We start from the raw sequence: 21,494 nt of genomic DNA, 5'->3' as shown, positions 1-21,494 counted from the left end.
CAGGAATGATTTTTCTCACTGCTTCCCAGGGAATTCAGACTCAGATCAAAAAATGGTATTTTCATAATTCCCATTGAATGTATTTCATTAGGGAAAGGTTAGAACCATTCAGGAATGCAGGTACTTGAGGAGTAAGCACCAGCGAAGAAGTGTGTTTCAGAACCTTGGTAGCAGCTAAATGTCTTGCTGAAGGACCCAATGTTAGTGCTTTTGTGCAAATTTATAATCTTAGGTATGTTTTTTCAGCATTTTCTAAGAATATCTAAATAACGTATTACCTGAAAAATGCTGATGCACATAAAACTCCAGTTTCCCTTAAATAGGAGATTTTACACTACATATTTAACTTTCAGTACTTGTACTCATAAACAGAAGAGCAGTACTAAATAATATAACACTAGAATTGTATAAAAGTGAAACTTCTATAGTCTTAAGCTTATCCTCACAGCCTATGTCTTTTTCATCCCTTTAAAAAAATTTCTCTTCCAACTTTCTTCTCCCCTCCCTCCCATGTCTCTCCACTTTGTACATTCTCCCCTTCTCCGTTTGTTTTCTTTGCCTGGTGTTGTTATTGGTATTTAAAATGCCAAAATTAATAGAGATCACTTAAAGCATAATACCTTTCAAGCCATTTTATTTATTTTATACTTTCATTCTTTCTTATGTTTGTCTGATGTGCTTTGTAAGCTCTTTGGAACAGGGACTGGTTCTAATCTCTGCTGTTTTCATGATGTTTTGATTTAATTCAAAATAAGTGCAGTGGTCTTACTACTTATTTAAAGCAACATAAAATATTATGCTCACTGTTACCATTTCACTTCTGTAAGGCACTGTTTTGTTGCTATATTGAATGTTGAAAGTTTGCAACTGTGGACAAACATTCCAGTTTATTAGTGTCAAATGGGTGCATGTGAGAGAAATATCAGGGCTAGCCTAGCATGATTGTGGAGGTGGATAAAAAAGTGCAATTTCATTATTACTACAGCTAAGATATTTAATTAGGGGTTCTTGTTGTTCTTCTTCTGGCATAAACATCCAAAAAAACTAGGGCTGATATACATGAAAATTACAAGAAAATATTACACCGGTGAAGCGTTTATACATACTTTTCTTTTGCAGTATTTCCATTTGCTTGCACACTGTTGGATTCAATATTAGATTTTAACTGCTTGATTTTTAATACATTTCATTCAGTGAATAAAGCATACAAATATTTTTAAATGGAGGTGTTTATACACAGCACTTAACTATTAAGAATGGTCAACAAAATCCTTGAAAATTAAATGACCTGACAACTATAATTGGAGCAGATGCGTAAAAGTACCGTGATAGCACATTGCACTATCAATTATGTGGCAAGCCTGCTGGCAAATATTAAGTGTTCTGACCTTTGTTATTAATAGAGGCAGACACTCAGGACATGGGAAAGACAAATAATGTAATGCATGGAAAGTGTGTTATAAATGTGTTTTTATTAATGGAGATAAAGCCAGTCTGGTATCCTTCCCCTCCACTTCCAAGACATAATTTTATGAAAAATTGGACAAGCTTTATACTACTTTATTTATATTTGTGTTTGTCATTTCCCCTGTTCCTCAGGAAATAATGTAGAATAAGCGAAGTGAAGCAGGTTTGTCTTTGCTCCTTTGCTTTGTATTCTCCATTCACTCTTGTTATTTTGCTCAGTATCATCTATAATCTTGTAGAGATTGGCTAGTTAGAGTTTAGTCAATGTCTTTCTCTGAAGTATAGCTTCTAGCATTCTCAGGTGATTAAGACTGCACTTGGGAATAACTAGTTTGGTGACAGTAATTGCATCTACAAACAGTATTTCTTTCCAAACTTCACGACTCTTAGCTTGTGTAAGACTAATGAAAATTAGAGCTCCTCCAATTTGTAGTAAGTACATTTTTCTTCATATTACTTACTTGGCATCTTATCATAAATTCTAAATAGGTGTTGAAGTCTGGATTTCCATTGCAAAAGAGTGTTGATTTTTTATTTTTTTTTTATTTTTTTTTTGGTGTTCTAAACTAGAAGCCGATGCAAAATTTAAAAAGAGCAAAGAATTTGGAAGAAAAGGTAGGGACTGAGTCATTATATCTTTTATGAAAGTAAAAGAAATTTGGACAAAATAAAAATGTTGCTGGACAACTATTATATTTTCAGAAGCCGTTGCATTCCTCTCTTAAAAATTTAGAAACTGTTTTTAACAATCCTTAATGATCTGATGCTTTTACTGTGTGCAGGACATGCATGGATTTCCATTTCCCTTTCTTGTTAAATCAGAAGATGGGAGAGACCAAAATCCATTTAGTGATCAAGTTGATTTTCCAGATTGTATTTGTAAGTTTGAATTGAAGCCATCTTTACAAACTCGGCTCAGAAGAATTCTGATGCAATAATGATTGCTTACTTTTTTAAAGAAGTAATTTTACGCATCTGGTCCGGAAATTATTTTCCTTTTGCTCATATTAAATGAGCACTTCATGTTGTAGGCAGTATTCTCTACCCTTCGCATGGCACCCTAGCCAATGGAATGTCCAGGAAGAAAAGCACTTTAGTAATACTTTATTATATTTCATACAATAATGTACTGAAGTCAGTATTTTCTTCATGTTTTGACTTATATTCATATATTTTTTATATTTAGATACTAAATTTTCTGTCCAGCTGGAAAGACTGACTTGATTTCCTAATCAAAGAGGACTTATCAATGCACATAATTTCTGAAAAAATATAACCTCTTTCCCCAGTTTCTTACCAACTAAGTAATTTTGAGTTTTGATACTTATTTCTCTGCTAAGCTAGGCCTGTGTCTTGAATATGTGAAACAGCAAAAGCCAGCACTGGTTCTACAGTGGGCAGCATGGGCTTGGATGTGATTTGCCAAAGGTTGGCAAAGCTTTGGTTGGATTCTCTTTCCACATTGCCCCCATGGTTTGCTGAAACCTCCTAGGGTCAGCCACTAGCTGACTGAACAGAGTTTCTGTTCTAGTGCCTTTTATGAAATGGACTGGCATCCAGCCTTGTGACAGGATGTCCAGGCTGCCTCCATGCCATGACCTCCCGTGCCACGCACATTCCCATCACGTGGCAGACACGTGTCTGCAATGTTGGCATTTACTGTGCTGGTGCAGCGACCTCCTTCCTGTTACTCAAGGGGCTTGTGCTGCAGCGCCCTTAGGAAACAGCCTGGCAGGAATGAGGCAACTCAAACCCTACGCTTTTCACCTCTCAGGAGAGATGAAAGTATGCCGACAGTGGCCAGATTAGTTGTTTGTTCAGCTTGGGTTTTCATCTCTGACCCACTGTTTGAGAACTTTTGTGGGTCCTGCAAGGAGAGCAAGGGAGTGAGATGCACCATATTGCTGTTGACTTTTAAAGCAAGGCCCCAGGAAACTGCTTGCTGGGTGGCTTGGGTCAGAGAACACCATTCTTACGGAGGAAGGAAAGAGATGAAATCCTAAATGAGTGTGTTTCTGATGTCCAGTTCTGGAGCCTCCAACATAAGAGGGACATGAAGCTGTTGGCACAGGTTCAGAGGAGGGCCAGATGATCAGGGGGCTGGAGCACCTCTCCTATGAAGACAGGCTGAGAGAGCTGGGGTCGTTCAGTCTGGAGAGGAAAAGGCACAAGGGAGACCATACAGCAGCCTTCCAGTACCTGAAGGGGGCCTACCAGAAAGCTGGGAAGGGACTTTTTAAAAGGGTATGTCAGGACAGGACAGGGGGTAAGGGTTTTAATCTGAAAGAGCGTACATTGAGATTAGATATTAGGAAGAAATTCTTTCCTGTGAGGGTGGTGATACACTGGAACAGGTTCCCTAGTGAAGTTGTGGATGTCTCGTGCTTGGGATGTGTTCAAGGCCAGGTTGGATGGTGCTCTGAGCAACCTGGTCTAGTGGGAGGTGTCCCTGTCCATTCAGGGGGGTTGGAACTAGCTGGTCTTTAAGGTCCCTTCAACCCAAACCATTCTATGATTCTGTGGTTAAGAGTGGAGTTTGATAAAGAATCTTACGTTTCAGTTTCTGTGGTTTCGTATTTCTGCATTTTACACTGTTGCAGCCTGATGTTTCTTGGACTAGAGCAACAGTTTTGTAGTAACCTCTACAGAGTGTGCAGCCACTTGCGAGACACTTTATAAATAAAGTCCCTCTATATTTCGTGTCTCATACTGCCATCTAAGGGCCACGTAGGCTGAGGAAGTGTCTGAAGGCTCTTCAATGCTTTCCTTTCCACTTACTGCTCTTCCCTTTGGGAAGTAAGCAATTCATGGATGAGAGAGGTGGGCAGGGAATAGTAGCTGCTCTTTCATGCAATGTTATTCATCTTAGAGGACAGAGATTGTTTTTTTCTGGATAATTGAGAAATTAGAATGTAAATCCAAGTTTTTTGGGAAAATACAATTGCAATGAGTTTGTGTAAAAGCCAGCGACTCAGAAGGCACGATTACAGGATTTGAGGCTGCTCTTGAAGCAAAAAAATTAAAGAGTCCAGAAACATTTCAGCTGCGACTTAGCAGTGAGGGAGTATGCAGTTCAGATTCTTAAAGATACCAAAGTCCTTGAATCCTACTGATTTTAGGATTTGTGTTTTATTGTAGAATTTGCTAATTAAGCTTTTTCCCCTGAAAGGGCACAAAAATCACATGACCAGCTGTTATGTTTTTTGTGTGTATTTTGTGTTTTGTTTTGATTTTTGTTTTGGTTTTATTTTTTGGGGGGGGTTGTTTTGTTTTCTAATTTCACCATTTTTTAATTTCTTGGTGATTTGATTTTCCTGGACTAAAGGAAAATGTGCAAAAAACTTGTATTACTTTAGAAGTATGTGATACCAAGTTACATGAGAATCATTTAAATACTTTGAGGTTTAAGCATTCCAAATTTTATCGTGAAGACTTTACTGTCCAGGATAAAAATGCATTTGGTTTCTTAATATTATTTTCTGCAACCTGTACTTGTATGGGCTTAATTCTATAGGTCCTTTCTCACACAGATGTTTGGAACTACAATTATGATAAAGAATTAGTGACAGAAGCAAAACAGTGTTTGTCAATTTAGTAGGGTTGGCATTGACTGACAAAAGGTTTTTGTAATGAGGATGGTTTTGAGCACAATTTCATTTTACAATGTTTACGTTTATTTTCAGGCCAACTTCCAGCAAACCTTGTGTAATAGAGAAAGTAATTAATCTTGCACGTTACTTTTGACAGGCTCCTGCAAGCAAAGACCTGGAAGAGCAATTGCGGTCTGTGTCCAGTGTGGATGAACTCATGACAGTACTTTACCCAGAATACTGGAAAATGTTCAAATGTCAGTTGAGGAAAGGAGGTTGGCAACACAACAGGGAACACTCCAGCTTTGACACAAGATCAGATGATTCACTGAAATTTGCCGCAGCACACTATAATGCAGAGATCCTGAAAAGTAAGTACAGGACACAAAAGATGTTCTAACACTCAATAGATTAAAATCTGAAGGCTTCTCAGTTGTGTCAAAAGTATTTTAAAAGCTAAGCATCATCAGCAAACCACCCTCAGCAGTTTGATTTGATGTAATGGCTATAAAATAAAATCTTTGACAGTCAGACTTCCCTAATAAAAGAGATTGTTCCACAGGGATATTTTTGGTACATCCGTTATAAGAAAAGTATAGACTACTTTCCTAGCTCAGTAGATTAAAAGATAAGGGTTTGTCTTCAGGTATAAGGAATCCTGCTTTGTAGAGGCTGTAATGATGTTGCAGAATGCAGAGAGGGCACAAATAGCTGGATTCATTGAACCATTTCTGCTCTTTTTCTGCAATTATGTCACAGCTGATAATGCTTTTTTGTCTTAGATGTTATTACTTTAGGAGGCCAAATAATCCACTCAAAGCTTCTTTCTGTTACAAGAGGGCAGTTGTCATGATGTTATGCTGAAATTAGCAAAAAGAAAGCCTTGGAACAAACCTATCAATACCCCTTAATGTGTCAGATGGCCTGCATAAAAATATAATTAGCTTACAGTTTCAACAAGTGCTTGCAGGCAGTGAAACACAGGATTTATAGTGGAAGGCATTTTTAAAATTATACTGGAACTCATGTACCTTCTTGGAGACTTTAGGGTAGGTCAAATTCTGGTTTTGCTGAGCAGCCTGCCAAAAGCTGCCTCCAAGAGATAACGAAGGGCCTGTACAGCTGCAAGTCTCGTGGCTTTTTTGTGTAAGATCACATTGTGTAAAAGGTCCTATAACACTATATAAAATGTTTGCCCAAATTTGAGTGGGTAGTCTGGGCATAAATACCACCTTTAAGATTAAATCACGGTGTACATAATTGCCAAATAATAAACTTTTGCTTTAAATAATATTCTTGCAGTTAACAAAGTAAACATACTCAAATTGATTTCACATTAAGTGTATAGGCATCAAATGCAATGTTTTCAATATACAGTATCCAAGTAAAGTCCTGTGTGGGACCAGTAAAAATTACTTTGCAGAGATCTGCAGTACTTTACATTTCCCTCAAGGTGAGACTTGCCCCAGGCATAAGAACATGTACAGCTTTAGCTGTGGATGTCTTCAGGTCTGCCCAACCTTGTTAGGTTCCCTCTTAGCTCCAATGTGACTTTTCTTCAGCTTCATGACAATTTGTCACATCCCTATGAAGAAGAAAAATGAGCTAGAAGTTAAGAGAGAGGTTTGTATTTCTCTGGATAAAGGGTGTGACTCTAGCAATGCATATTTTGGTTCTAAACATTAAAAAACAATCCTACTAATTTGCTATAGGAGAGTATTGTTTTTAAACAGTTAATTTATAACACATGAAATTCCCTATAACTTGGCAGGTATTGATACTGAATGGAGAAAAACTCAGTGCATGCCACGTGAAGTGTGTGTGGATGTGGGAAAAGAGTTTGGAGCCACTACAAACACCTTCTTTAAACCCCCATGTGTATCCATCTACAGATGTGGAGGTTGCTGCAATAGTGAAGGACTCCAGTGTATGAATATCAGCACAAATTACATCAGCAAGACAGTAAGTTCTCACTCTTATTACAGTCTAAGTGCTCCTTGCAAATCCGTTTATGATCATGCATATTTTAAACCTTCATATTGCTGCTGTAGGAAAAACAACTGAAGACACTACTCCTGGGAAGAAAATGTTAAACACTTTTCCTCAAATTACTTTTTTTAAAATTATTTTTGTTTGGGAAGAAAAAAAGCAACAAAATTACTATGTTCTTTTCTCAATTTTGAGATTATTCATGGAACTTAATTCAATCATCTTTTTTTTGCATCTACCATTTGCCTGCTGTATCAGCCAAGCCCTCCCTGGAAAACTAACCTGTAATTTTATTAGTGAAGACTGTTTTAGGACATGTGTAGAGAGGATATATGTTGAAATTAAAGCCTTTTAGGAACTGAACTTTATTAAGAGATAGTAGTATACCTTTTATTTTTTTATTTTTTTTCCCCATTTTAATGCATCTTCTTCAGGTGTTAAGTGTGAGTTTTATTCTTCTGTTTCAGGGCTAGTGACCAGGTAGGAGTTTTCAGAGACTATGCATTGAGCCTGTGAGCTGCCTTTAAAGGAAAAACATACACGTTATTTTAAGTAGCTAAAACAATGATCACTCTATCATACGTTTCCATCAAGAATCATCTAAAAATAGTCGGCCTTCAGAGTGCTTGCTAGGATTTGTTCATTGTGAGCTCTTTTTGCTTTTTACCTCTTCTCTCTGATGCTTTGAAGAAAATTAATTCTACTGTAATACTCTAGGGGATCCTGCTCTGGCAGGGGGGTTGGACTAGATGATTTTTTGAGGTCCCTTCCAACCCCTAAGATTCTAAGATTCTGTGAAACTTGCTTCCTTTTAAAACTAGGTTCTTACACCTGGAAGATGCAGTACATATTCATAATGAAGATGCACAACTGCATAACCAACTATAAAATAGCAGCCCATGGAAATATTCTTCCGCTATCGTGAAAATTCTTAGTGGTCTGAGCCTTCTTAAGAGAGGATTAGGAAAAGGGGACATAAAGAAAACAGGAAAAAACTCTTTGCTGTGTCCCCATTTGACTCAGGTCTGACAACAACGCTCTCGATCCCCTCCCCCTCCCACCCAGGTAGGGAAGGAGAGACAGAAAAAGAGAGACTTTGCTGGATTGAAAACTAAACTACACAGCTTTAATTAAACACTAATCATATAAGAAAATATGTAAAATCATATACAAATATGTTCAGATATGTTCAGAACCCCTATTGCCTCCCTCCACCCCCAGCAACTCCCACAACACTCTCCTTAGCTGGGAACAGTCCTGAAGAATTCTGGAGCTGCTGAAGAAAGCAGAGTGATGAGGATCAGGAGAGCTCAAGCCTAAGGGTTGATGGTGATGGATGAACAGAGTCCTCCCCGGACGCCAGCCATGGATGGAAGAGAAGGGAAGAAGAAGCATGAAGGAAGTTGTCTTCTGTGATCTCTGACCTTCCTCTGAGCTTACATAGATATATGGAGTGGAATATCTCTGGCCAGTTTGGCTGTCTAATTCAGCCTCCTACGGGGGGGTCACAGATCTCCCTGTAGTGTCTGAGCAGGCAGAGTGAAGGTGCGACCTTGAAGACCCAGCAGTTACAAAAACATTCCACTCTTATCTGCCTTAGTTAGAATGCACTGTGACTAGTTAAAAGAAAGCTTACTGAAGGAAAAAGAAAAAAAAACAGTAAAAGGAAAATTGCCTTCATCCTGGCTTAAACCAGGACATGCTGTAATACATTTTCTGTCCTTTATTCTCACCAAATCTGTCTGTGAAATGGAATATTCTACCATGAATTTTCAAACCTAGATTTAAACTAGTGATAGACAGCCACACAACACAGGAGTAATATAAATCAAATAGCTTAAACAAGGGAAACTATCACACTGATTTTTTTCCAGCCCATAGTTATTTTTACTAACAGCTGTCCTCATTCCAGGTTCTTGAAAGATGCAAGAAATACGCCTTTTTTTTTTTTTTTTTTTAATGTATTTATCAAGTTTAGTTTTCTGGAAAAAAAGGATGATCTAGTTACAGAGAGAGCTGTTCCATTTAGCACAGATTTCCTGGTCTTTGAGCACTGTGTTAGTTTTTAAATAATCCCTTTCTGTTCATCTTGTTGATAACTATTGGTGATGATGATATGATAATAGGAGTAGTTAAAGATTTGAGAGACTCTGGAAAGGAAAATGTTAAAGGACTTACCAGAAAGAACAAAGAGGCAATAGCATTGTTTTCTTACCTGCTCTATAAAGCAAGCATTTTAATTTTTGAGGTTTGTATCTTGCTTCTGCTTTCCAGTTTTATCTGGTCCTTTACAGAATGCAGTTTTTAAAAATCCCTTGTGAAGGCAAGAGAACTATAGCTGTATCTCTTCATCTGTCATCATCTCAAATCTTTTTAAAGTTATGTGGCCACAGCTTACCCTATATCAGATGAGAATTAGGAAGAAAAAAGTATTGGATTCAAGATCCTTCTGTGGAATTCAGGTACCCTACGCACCTATTTTCACTACCATTTTCCTTTTATTTCCTGAATGAAATGAGAAAAAATTGTTTGTAACCAGGCATCTTTTGGTTTTTTCACAAGTCACTATTTTTGTATCTTTATTTTTGGTGTATAGACTCAAAAAGATAAGCTTCATATTGTTCACCCAGCACAAAAAGTGCTTAATGGGAAATTAACTTTTCAGCTGGAAGTCTTATTGTGAGGGCAACCTCTAGCATTGGTTCCAGACGTTAAAATCTAAAGAAAGTTGATATCAGCTTTCATCAAAATGAAATAAAAAGATCTACGCATAGAAATTATTTTTATGGCGAGCAAATAATTGATTGCCAGGAGAACAGACTAGGTCAGATGTTCCCAAATTGGTTTGTGGAACACTGTGGTGGTCCAGAGAGAGGTCAATAGTTCTTTAGTTCAGGCTGTGTTCCTCCTTTCTAGCTACTTAACTTTGTTAAGAGGAAAATGGAAAAGTATTCTGCTTTGCTTTTACTACAGTTTTTCCCACAAAAACAGTTTCTGTAGTTGCTAAGGGACGTTTATACAATTGTGACTGGGATAAAAGACAATTTCTTAATTAAGATGTGATACAAGTTCTGTGAAAACATTTGAAGACCCTCTAAGCTAATTCATAAAATGCAGTAGATCTTTTCCCTGTCCTTGATCCCTGACACTGCAGTAGCCCAACTTTGTGAGTGGTGGCTTCTGTAATAAAGGTCTATGGGAAAGGTGGTTTGTTAGTTCTTGGTTTTCTGGTGTGGTTATGTGGATTTTTTTTTTCTCTAATTTGTTACTGATGAAAGAGCTGTTCTCTGTTTCTGTGACATAAGTAGTTCAACAGCAGTTATAAAGATTGGAACTACATGGTGCAGCAACAGCCTATCCCTCAGCTGGAAGTTTTATGCTCCACCTATAGGTACTTGCTTTAGGTTGAAGAGAAGCAGCAATCAGATGTCAAAGAGCCATCTCATTGCATTCTTCCTCTTGGCTGGCAGGATCGACAGCAGTTTGGTTTCTTTCAGATCATTTGGTGTAACAGTCCTAAATCTTCATGTTTCGTGGTGACTGTAATAGCCCCTCAAGGGAAATCATCTTTCTAAGCAGTTTGAAGTTAGATTTAAGGAGCTTTTCTCACAGGAATCAAGTTAAAAGCTTGAAATTGTTGGCCGTATTGGAGATGTACGTGGTGCTCTTGACACAACACGGAGATGCTTGTCACAAGAATTCAGTCATTTTGAACTTGACCATTTATGCCTTTTCCCATGCATTTTTCTATATTATACTGATGATTGCAATGATATGCACTATTAATAGTGAGAGATATATCAGTATAACTTATGAATGGTTTTTGCTAAAATTTCTGAAAAAAAAGTTATTTAAATATAAAAAGATAGAATAAGGAACCCAAGCATATTAAACAGATATGAAATGTATTACATCAGGTAAGTCGCCTGTTGTCGTATCACACGTAAGAGCTGAAACTAGATAGTAAAATAAATAATGATAATGTACTATATTCCAAATAGCTTTTTTTCATTCTTTCCAGTATAAAGATATTTAGAGTTTTTAAATCAAACAGTCTTATAACTTTAGCTCGAAAATCTCTCTTGACTCATTGTGCTCTGTTATGCTGGTTATATTTGGCCAGCCTCACTGACTGATGCTTTAGGAAGTGCGAAGATCACAAAGGATGGAAACTGAGAGTCAATCAATTTAAGGAAAACTTGCCAAAATAAACCACAGTCAATCAGAAGAACATAGTGTAGTTAATGTAAATCTGGGAACAAAATCTTGAATGATAAACTGTTCTCATCTGGGTATGAAAATAACAGTTTTAATCATTTTATGTTTCAGAAGACTTTCATCTTAATAGTAATTTTATGTGTATGGATATTGGCACATGTGATGATGGTGCTGAGTAAATTAATTTAGCTACTGAAGCAAAGAAATACTTTGTACAGATAAGAACTTTCTTTTTTTCTGGTATTAAGTCCCTCTACTCTAAAAAAGGAGCTATCAGTGAAGTTAATAAAAAAATCTGTGTCTTCCCAAGGATCAGTGGGGAGGAATGTGAGAAATAGTTTTAACAGGAATTCTGATAGCACTTTTGGTCAAGTGTTCAGAGATTCCTGGCTGCTCATAGATTTTTAAATTGTTTTTTTTAAGGTTTAAAGTATGCTGAGCTCTAGTTTGTGGACCAGACTTCAGTCCCACCCTTGTTTCTGTTCTCCACTCTGGCTCTATAAATGGCTAAAGGAAGAAAGCTGCAGGTGTGGGAACTGAAATGAGCCTCCTACAGGGTGGTCTGTGGGACCACAAAGTTCTGGCCCAGAAGCGCTTGCAAAGATGGCTGAAGGAGTAGCAAGGCTGGGAAGAAGGGGGAACTGGTGTACTCAGCAAAACAGTAACTGCAGGTTGCCAAGTACCAGAGGCCAAGCAGGATCAGGTAGAGCAATTCAGGAACACCTTTGCCCAATGTCCTCTTGCTGTGCTTGTCACACAAATAGTACAATACAGAGCATGCACACTGATATTCAAGGATTTAAAAAAACACCTGATGTGTGAAGGAATGAAAATCTAGGAAAAAAATTGTTTGTAGTTGCATGCGTGATTGTAAAATGGATCTAATTATTCACTTACCTTTGTATTAGTCTGAAAAGTTCTTTAATTATGTATCTGTCTGTACTGGAAGGCAGAAAGTACAAGTATAAGAAGCTGATGTACTGCCTTTTCATTTTGGCTGGTGCAGTGGAATGAAGGTTAAGTATTAAGCCTAAAATACACCTTATTACAGATTGTGTAATCCAAATGTATGAAGAAAGATGACCTTCCTTCATTTTTTTCAGATGAATGTTTCAAGTTTGGCTAGGTTGAAAGGCAGATATAAAATCATCTTGATAATAGTCAATGGGAACTACAGATGATACATATCCTTAAAAAATAGTTAAAAAAATGTCCTGCAACAAAACTTAAAAAAAAATCCACATAGAACCAATGACTGTCGTGATTTTAGCACAAAATTTTTATTTAAGCCATTGACTGTACAAGGCTCTTGAGTTTTTTTGTGACAGAAAAATGGGGAAAAAACATTTATAGCCATGCATAATCTTGTTCCATGGTACACAATTCTAGTTTAAGTAGCCTAATATTAAGGTTATTCAGCGTACCCATTATAATATCCTATGTCATTCCCAGCCTAACCTTGCTATTCTCTAACAATACGGGTCCACATTTTCTCTGCCAGATGTATGACTCAACTTGATGTGAAGTTTTTACTTTTTAGGTTTTTTTGCTTTGAAACTTCAGCAAAAAGTGGTGGTTCTGCTTTTTCTTAGACCAGAGTGAGAAAGAAGTGTATGTGGCTTTATCGTTAAAAACAAAAATTGGATTTTTAAACTTGAAAAACATGTTCATGTTTTCTTATTTTAGGTAAAGTATATGATACTTGTTTGTTGTTATTAGGAATGTGTGTTTTGTTTTCTTTGAGACAACCTACATATTTTTAAATGTTAAAAAAATATAAAAAAATAGCTAGGAGGCAAATGGGATTGTCAGGAGACTTGGATTAATTTGTAACTAGAGCACTGTGTAACTTGGAGCTGAAGAAAAAATAGGTGCAATTTCACATTCAGACACCTAAATCCCATCTTCTAGGGAGAGGCCTGGAATTGATACACCCACCTGGTTGATAGAGAAGTAGTTGTGTGTGTCAGGATACTAAAAATTATGCTAATGAGCCCAAAATGAGGGAGAGGAAATGGGGCTTTGTGGGCTGTCTGAAAGGGAAACTTTCTTTGGTCTGAAATGAGGGGAGGTTGGCATGGAGAATCATCGTATTGGGTGAAGACCTAAGGAGACAAGGGCTGAACACAGTCCTTTGAAGAGAAATCTTAGAAACTATGAGAAAGACTGGAAGACCTGTTATCTGGCTTTCTGTGACAAAACAGCCTTAGACTGGTTGAGTAGTACATGTTAATGCTTGTGAAATGCGTTAACTATGCACGGTTTTCAAATGTTCTTCAGTTACACAGAGCTTCCTGTAGTATGAGTTATACACTGAGATTAACGGTACGTTACTGACTTAGGTTTATGATACCAGCTTCGGTGGAAGACGATAAGACAGAGTTTTGACCGTGCTTTCATTATTTTTTTTTTGTTATATTTAATACTCTTTAGTATAATACTCTTTAGTAGAAAGAGTATACTCTTTACTTATGCTGTCACATATTGCTTCGGTTGTTGTATTCCACTGTTTTCCTGACAAAGCAGTGTTAGTAGCACAAATGTACAGGACAGCATTGGCAAGTTAAGTAAACTTTTTTCTTTTAACTATTGAGTATTTGCCTCTAACTCTAGCAACACTCATTTAATGCACTTTAGTTTACTGTTTAATGTACAACAATTAATAACATTTTTCTGAAAACTGACAGGGACCTCTTTAAGGTGAGTTGGAATTGTAGCAATACTCCTATCGCTGCCATCTCCAGAAGTCTGCAGTCTGCTGGGCTTTGCAGCACAAGAAACTGATGTAGTCCAAGAATGGAGAACAGAACGCGCCCTTATTCCTAGTCAGCTGCAGTTTGGTCCATGCAAAGAATCGTGCTTCTCTTCAGATGCTAAGTTTAATCAGTTGTCTTTATAGTGGATTTTTACTTCAGCTTCACAAAACCAAGTTTATACTGTCGTAAAGAGCAGAGAAAACAAGATTCTCTTTACATGTGTAATATTGTACTCCTTGTTCTGCCCCCTCAATGTATGCATTTAAAAATCAGCTCTCTTACAAGCTATTTAATATAACAGGGGCTTTTGCATCTGTAGATTCTTAGCTGTCTAGATTTCCTGACATCTCAACAGTTGTGCTGTCCTCAAAGCACAACCTGTTTAAATAAAAAAATGCATAAATACCAGTCTTTTATATGTAGGTGCATTTTGTCATCTGATTAAAGATCAGTATTTTTAAAAATGCATACCCAAAGAACTCAGCATGTATTTTCTTAGTACTGTATGAAATGGTCCTTGCTGTCTCTTTATCTACAACACCACCATTCTCCTCTCTTGTATCTTAGTTTGTGCATTATAACAAAACCTATGATGGCCTTAAAATAGGTGGATATTTTTAAAATAAATTAGTAAGTACATAAAACTATTTTCGTATACCATATTAGTAAGAAAATGATAGCTCTGTGTTACAATTATTGGTCTTTTTGGATGAGGCATCTTGGTAAGAATGCCTTTTGCAATTATTTTAAATAAAGTTTTATAATAGATAGGGCTAAAAGAGCCAATATTGATTTAGAATCCAAAAAGGATTATAAGTGTAATAAAAAGTTCATCAGAAAGTCTCTTTAGAGAAGTCTAATGAAATTAGTGAAGACTCAGAAGGTGTATCTGGTGATAATTAGGCATTTGTTTTACTGCTACCAGACTTTAAAGTAGACATGGACTCTTGCCCTTATTAATGACTCATGACTAAAATGTTAAGAAGTGTTAATATGTTTTGGCTAGAAATCTGTCTAACAAGAGAAACTCTTTTAATGGTAGTTCCCAAGATGGATAGGTTTTTTTCATCAGTATTTGAAAGATCCAGAACTGTTTTCTGTTTTGGTTTTTCCTCTACAGAAGTAAACATATACCAGTTTGCATTTTTAGAGTCTATAGGGAGAAAAACCCCACACATTCAAAACCAATATAAGACATGTAGTACTTTTTGCAGCAAAGTAATAGCATTGTAATCTTATGTAACAGAATTAAATGCAAATACAGTACTTTTCCTGTTTCAGTTCTTGTAAGATGACACTAACTAACTGTTCAGGAGACTATTGAGATGCGAGTCTTGCAGTAAATCTGTCTTAATTTCATAAAGTAGATGTTCTGAATTGAAAACTGAAATAAACCCTAGTGTTTGTCTGTCTTCACATGTTCAGTTTTCCCACAGGGTATCTCCAAAGTTGTCCTCTTCCACTAATTGAACTACATTTCCCATAAAAATAAGGATTTAATTCATATACAAGATTATTGTATTAATAGTGAATATTTCTTAATACCCTGAAAAAAACTAATAGTTTAACCTGCATTCTGTTAGGGTAACCATGTAATTTGCATTGCTACAAATACTGGAAAGTAAAAAATACAGTATTCTGCAGTTCAAAATTTGTTCATCTGAAAATATTTTGATCTAAGTCCAATATATTGCTGTTTTACACAAGCTCTTGTAATTGTGCAACTGATGTATGAGGTTGTATCTTACCCCCTTTTAAAGTTATTCTTGATTTCCAACTTTTTGAAGCACTTTCCAAATGTTGCATTTTAGATTTTTTAAACGTCTGCCAATTTGAAGTCATTGCCTCTAGAAAAATGAGTTCTTTGTACGTTTTCCTCTTTTAACAATGTTAGTTTAAATGTTACAGTAAGTGAACAGGCATGTAACAGGGTTTAACAGTAAAAATGTTGTCATAACATAGCTGCTGTATTCGTTTTGCACAGAATGATTACTTAGTGGTGTAATTAAACATGTAACTGAATAATGCTAGAGAACAAAAGCCCAAACTTAAATACCTCATAGTGCTTTTTTTTAATGTCCTTATATTATTTCTAGTTGTGCTCTTGCTGATCTATAAAAGAAGTGCTTTGCTTTCCCTTTTATAGTTGTTTGAGATCACAGTGCCTCTCTCTCATGGCCCCAAACCTGTAACTGTCAGTTTTGCCAATCACACATCCTGCCGATGCATGTCCAAGCTGGATGTTTACAGACAAGTTCATTCTATCATAAGACGTTCCTTGCCAGCAACACAAACTCAGTAAGTATGAGACTTGTCTTTCCTTTTACATTATGAGCAAGCCTGTATAATTTGATTTAAGGTACTGCTGGAAGCTTTCACAATGAAGAGAGGTGAACTTATTAGGTGAACTTTGCAGAATGCAAAGGAGCAGTATTTTTTACATTAAGACAACGTTACTCCAGTAAAATTACCTTTTACCCCAGTTGGTAAACTGGGGCTAGATGATTTAAAAATTAAGAGTAATGTTGTTTGTGGGGTTTGTTTCATGGAAGGAGCTACAGTGCAAGTGAAGCTTAAAGGAAACACCAATAAATCAACCTTTTTTATAAAGTACTCAAGAAAAGCTAAAATCACTTTTACTAGTAAGGAGCAGACAATATTTCTCTCTCAAAATGCATTTTCCTATTTAGAACACTGTTAAAAAGACCTTTTTTTTTTTAGGGTATCTTTATCTACAAATCTTCTCAAGCATGTTCATCATCATCTTTTTTATGTGAAATTTATTTTCTTCAAAGCTTTATCCTGAGAATTAACATCTGGGTCTTTGCCTGTTCTCCCACTTTTTTCCTTTTTTTTTCTTCTAAAAAGTAGTAGCTACCTCTACATACTTGTGGAGCTGAGACATGTCAGTTCCTGTTAATCAATATTTCAGAATACCTCTGGGATTAGTGGTATCTTAAGAGTTGTATTCTTCTCTGTTTATACAGAATGTCATCAAGACGTGCAGCTGAGTTAGAAAATTGTCAATTATAGAATGTTAGTGATTTGGAGTGGAAGAAAGCAGAAGGGCCTTTAATATACCAATTCAGCTCCAGGCCTCTATGATGATCTTTTTTCCACATGGTTTGTGGGCAGGCGCTTAAGAGCATGTTTTAGATGTGGCTTGGATGTATGCTATACACTAAAATTTTCCCCTCTTCTGCATCGTTTCTCCTGACACTGAGAGGGAACAAGTTAGTGTGCTGCTTTTGTTGTTGGTTGATTTTATTATTTTTTTTTTCAGTTGAGTTAATAATTATTTGGAAAGAGGTAGTGACATTTTATGCCAAGTAGTTTTGCCTGACTTTCTTTCCTAACCTTCCTCAACTGTCGTTAAAGGTTACAATAAGTAATTTTAACATTTCATCCATATCCCCGGTTATTTTCTGTGCTAGCAACCAGAGCAGAATTTGTAAAGAAGCAGTTCCACTTCCTTTTGTGGAGTGTATCCAACCCTGATGCTCTAATAGATGTTGTTTGCTTCAAGTTCTGGTTACTTGGGTTTTATATCAACATTGTCTTCTCATGGCTTCATGTGTGCTTGGTATTTTCTTCCTACTATCACCCTGGCTTCCTTTTGTAGTTGGTTTTAAACACTCTCAGCAAGAGATAGGCTGCCTAAGGCATGAGCTGCTTTTTTTTAAAAAAAACAACATAGTACAATAAAACATCTGGAAATTATCCATGCTATTTCTCAGGCAGAATTAGGAGACAGGCAAAAGGATGTATGTGCCAAGTGAGAGAACTAGAGTGAGATCATTAGTGGAATGAAATCAGGAAACACCAGCTTGATAAAACATGAGGTGATGCAGGATGATGTTAAACTACAGCAGTTGTTAAAAGCAACAAGTCATTTAATGTGGTGGAGAGGAGTGTTATACTTGAATGATGATCACGGAATAATGTCCTAGCACCTGCATTTTTGGATGCATGAGTAATGGTGCTCAGGGGAATCAAAAGTACTTAAAGTGTGCAATGTACGTGCTGTCTTAACAGATGAGGCTTTTAGAACTACTACAGCAAAATGGATAAATGACATGGCCTGGATGCATTAAGTTAGGCATGACTATTTAAAATTTGTAATATCACCGGCGGTGAAAGAAGTTGCAAGCAAAGAACAACTACTACACAAATATTGTACCCGGTGTATCTACTAGTTAAGTTCAATCATCCTTTAAAAAGACACCAACTGCTGTCAGGAAGTTTTGCTGTCTCTGCTTACTGCTATCTTGACTGCAAAACTCTAGCAGATAAAGAGCCTTAAACTGTTGAATTGTTTATTGTTTTTTACTTCTAAAGTGAAGAGGCTGCTGAGGTCCAAATCTTTAGATTGAAGAAAGCTGTCCAGGATTTGAGTGGCTGATGAGAAAGAGTCAGTTAATGCTACAGAACTTTCACATAAAGGGGGAAGGAATCTTTTAATCTAATTTTTCTTTAGAAAGTAGAGTTTGGTCTACAGCATTCATTCAAAAACTAGTATCAGTTGTCTTTTTATGTCTATATGTATAAAAATGGTTTTGTTCTGCAAGGAACAATGTAGAAAAGAATGCCCGTTACTGCCTATGAGATATTTGGCATGCAACTATTCTTTTATACTAGTCTATTTTCTGTATGAGGCTTACATTGAAGGGTTAGATCTGTTTCCAAAGTACATTAAGAAAATACAAATACCAGTTTCTAGAAGTTAAGCTAAAATTTTAAATGTGAGCAGCTAACTTCAATCAGTGATTGAAGATTGCTGTAGAGGGGAGTACCTTACTTAGTAATAGATTTGATAGTAGTTAAAAATAAAATTATGGATGGGCTGAGGCTCCTTGAAAGGTTTTTGTAATAAAGGGGAAAAAAAAAAGCAATTAACACCTAAAACCGATTTTTTTTTTTTTCCCCTATAGTTCTTATAATAGTAAATCAACTTTGTATTTAATTCCATAGGTGTCACGTGGCAAACAAGACCTGTCCAAAAAATCATATCTGGAATAACCAAATTTGCAGATGTTTGGCACAGCATGATTTCGGTTTCTCTTCTCACCTTGAAGATTCTGGTAAGCAGTTTTGCTTAAATGATTAAATGTTCTGATTTACCTGAATGAGAAATAAAAAGCATGAAAAGTAAATAGTTGAATCTTTTCCTTTACTGATACTATTGCTGGTTGTTGCCTGTATTTTGGCATACATTTGGTCTTAAATCACCTTAAAATGTACAAACTTGGTATCATTTCTTCCCTTAAAAATATAGGGTGGGTAAGACAAAATGTTGATAATTGTGTGATGCCTGTGCTGTATTTCTAGACACATCTGAAGGATTCCATATTTGTGGACCAAACAAAGAGCTGGATGAGGAAACCTGTCAATGTGTCTGTAAAGGAGGCGTGCGGCCTTCGAGCTGTGGACCTCACAGAGAATTAGACAGATCATCATGTCAGTGCATGTGCAAAAACAAACTTCTCCCCACTTCCTGTGGGCCCAACAAGGAATTTGATGAAGATAAGTGCCAGTGTGTATGTAAAAAGACCTGTCCTAAACATCAGCCACTAAATCCTGCAAAATGCATCTGTGAATGTATAGAGTCTCCCAATAAATGCTTCTTAAAAGGAAAAAGGTTTCATCACCAGACATGCAGGTAAGAACTTTGTCTTTAGCCATTTTGTTGTGTTTAAGGTACAATATTTGGGGTTGTCCTTAGCTGTCTTGTTGAATTACTTCGTAGTCTTAAGTAAACAGTGGGATTCTCTTCAGTTGGGTTTTATCTTCTGTGATTTTTATCATCTCTAAGAGGAATCTTCCAAGCAGAGTAAGTACTTTAAAGCATGTTTAGTTTCATGTACTCTTACTACTACTTCATATGCTGTTTGTTTTTTTCTTTTACTGAAAATGAACTCTTATGTTTAAGCTGCCTGTTTTTTTATGCTACTTAAAGTCTCACTCTTTTTTTCCCAAGAACTTAATATTGCAATTCAAATAATTTTCAGGGGTTAGTTTGATTTAAAGACTTAGTATTTGAAGGAGAGAATTGAGCCCAGGTTTTTTTCTGATGTTGTGGTTCAACATGGTAAACAGTTTGAATCTCTTTCTGCCATCCAAGGACATGTTATCGAGTCCTTTTAGCAATTTCTTTTTGCTAACCAGTTTGTGTGGTGAAAGGAAGATTTGTACATGGTGCTACTCTGTAGCTCAGCAACCAATATCCTGTAGATATTAGCCCTATCAAGAAAGATAGAAGATGCAATCTCTTCTTCTTAAGAAGAGCCTAGGTTTCTCACATCTTGGCTCTGTCGACCACAAGCTTTCTCAAAAAGGAATAAAAACCCTGCAATGTCCTGTTTGGTTTTGAAAGAAAGATCCCTTGCTGTTATGAGACCACATAAATGGAGGTACCACATTATAACTTTGTACAAGATGCCTGAGACCTAGACATGAGCAGGCCCCTGTAGCCATGTCCTAGAGAGCTCCCAGCACAGAGTATTAGTTCTTGTAGGTTCTAGTTTTGACTCACCAACATTTTTATGCAATGTGGCCAAAATGCCTCTGCCTCTTTAGTTACACCCTACTCCAGAGGAAAGGAGAGGTAGAAAAAAGAAAAAAAACAACATCAACAAAAAAACCTCAGATGCTGGCTTTTAAGGTGATCATGCTGTTACCATCACTAAAAGTAGCATTTCTACTTCAGTTTCCTCTGTGAAGTTGATAGACTCTGCAAAATTACAAGCCTAGGCATTTGGTAACAAAGAATCACAGTTACTGACCATAAAAAGAAAGTTGTCACTGACTCACCCAGCACTATACATATTGACTGAACATCTATCTTAGCAGTAGCACTCTTAGATTGGCCTTCTCAAAACAGACGTCTGTCACGAGAGCACTCTGTAAACAACATGCAGCCCAAATCTCTTGAAAGACCTGGTCTATTGTTCAGCAGTTTCCTAAGGAAACCACATTTATATAGTTACAATGACTCTGCTACTATTCACCTTGTGCTATCACCTCAAAAAATTTTATTTTGGTCAGTTTTGGCAGGGCCAGATAACTAGGCACCTCAGCTGCAAGGCATTTTAGAGGAGGAGAGGGGCTTTCTTGCTCTGTAATGTCCCAAATAAGGATAAGACTGCAGTAACCTGACCTTGACTGAGGCTAGACACAAACTCACAGGGGAGAGATACTTCACCGTGCTGTCAACTGTAGTTTCATTAAGTTCACAGTTCACTAGGAGGCACAAATACTAAACAAAGTGAACTCCTCATACTTAATGGTTACATGACTGCTTTTCATTTTGTGCAACATGTCATAGGTGGGTGAAGGAGTTTGGCTTTGTTCTTTTCTGTCTCTTAATTTTGTCATTCAGTACATGAAATAGTCTAACTTCCGTGGCAGAGACAGGCAAAAGGGCAAGTGAGTTTGTGTTTCATCCATTGCATCTCTATGGAGTACCTCTTTCCCC

At 36.8% G+C, this 21,494-nt stretch overlaps 1 protein-coding gene across 1 annotated transcript in view; it reads left to right on the top strand.

Moving 5' to 3' along the window:
* The window catches only part of VEGFC (vascular endothelial growth factor C), a gene marked incomplete at its 5' end in the record, with an annotated part of 68,906 nt that overhangs the window by 45,089 nt on the left and 2,323 nt on the right, over window positions 1-21,494 (top strand). Inside the window, 5 exons of the mRNA XM_009996008.1 lie at window positions 5,215-5,428; window positions 6,829-7,019; window positions 16,167-16,318; window positions 18,992-19,101; window positions 19,349-19,679. Coding sequence (XP_009994310.1) covers window positions 5,215-5,428; window positions 6,829-7,019; window positions 16,167-16,318; window positions 18,992-19,101; window positions 19,349-19,679 — 998 coding nt within the window. The remainder of the gene's footprint in view (window positions 1-5,214; window positions 5,429-6,828; window positions 7,020-16,166; window positions 16,319-18,991; window positions 19,102-19,348; window positions 19,680-21,494) is intronic.

Source organism: Chaetura pelagica, unplaced genomic scaffold (genome assembly GCF_000747805.2).
Source record: "Chaetura pelagica isolate M959 unplaced genomic scaffold, ChaPel_1.0 scaffold142, whole genome shotgun sequence".
NCBI lineage: Eukaryota > Metazoa > Chordata > Aves > Apodiformes > Apodidae > Chaetura > Chaetura pelagica.
The sequence above is the reverse complement of the archived record's forward strand: the minus strand, read 5'-3'. Positions and strand labels throughout refer to the sequence as shown.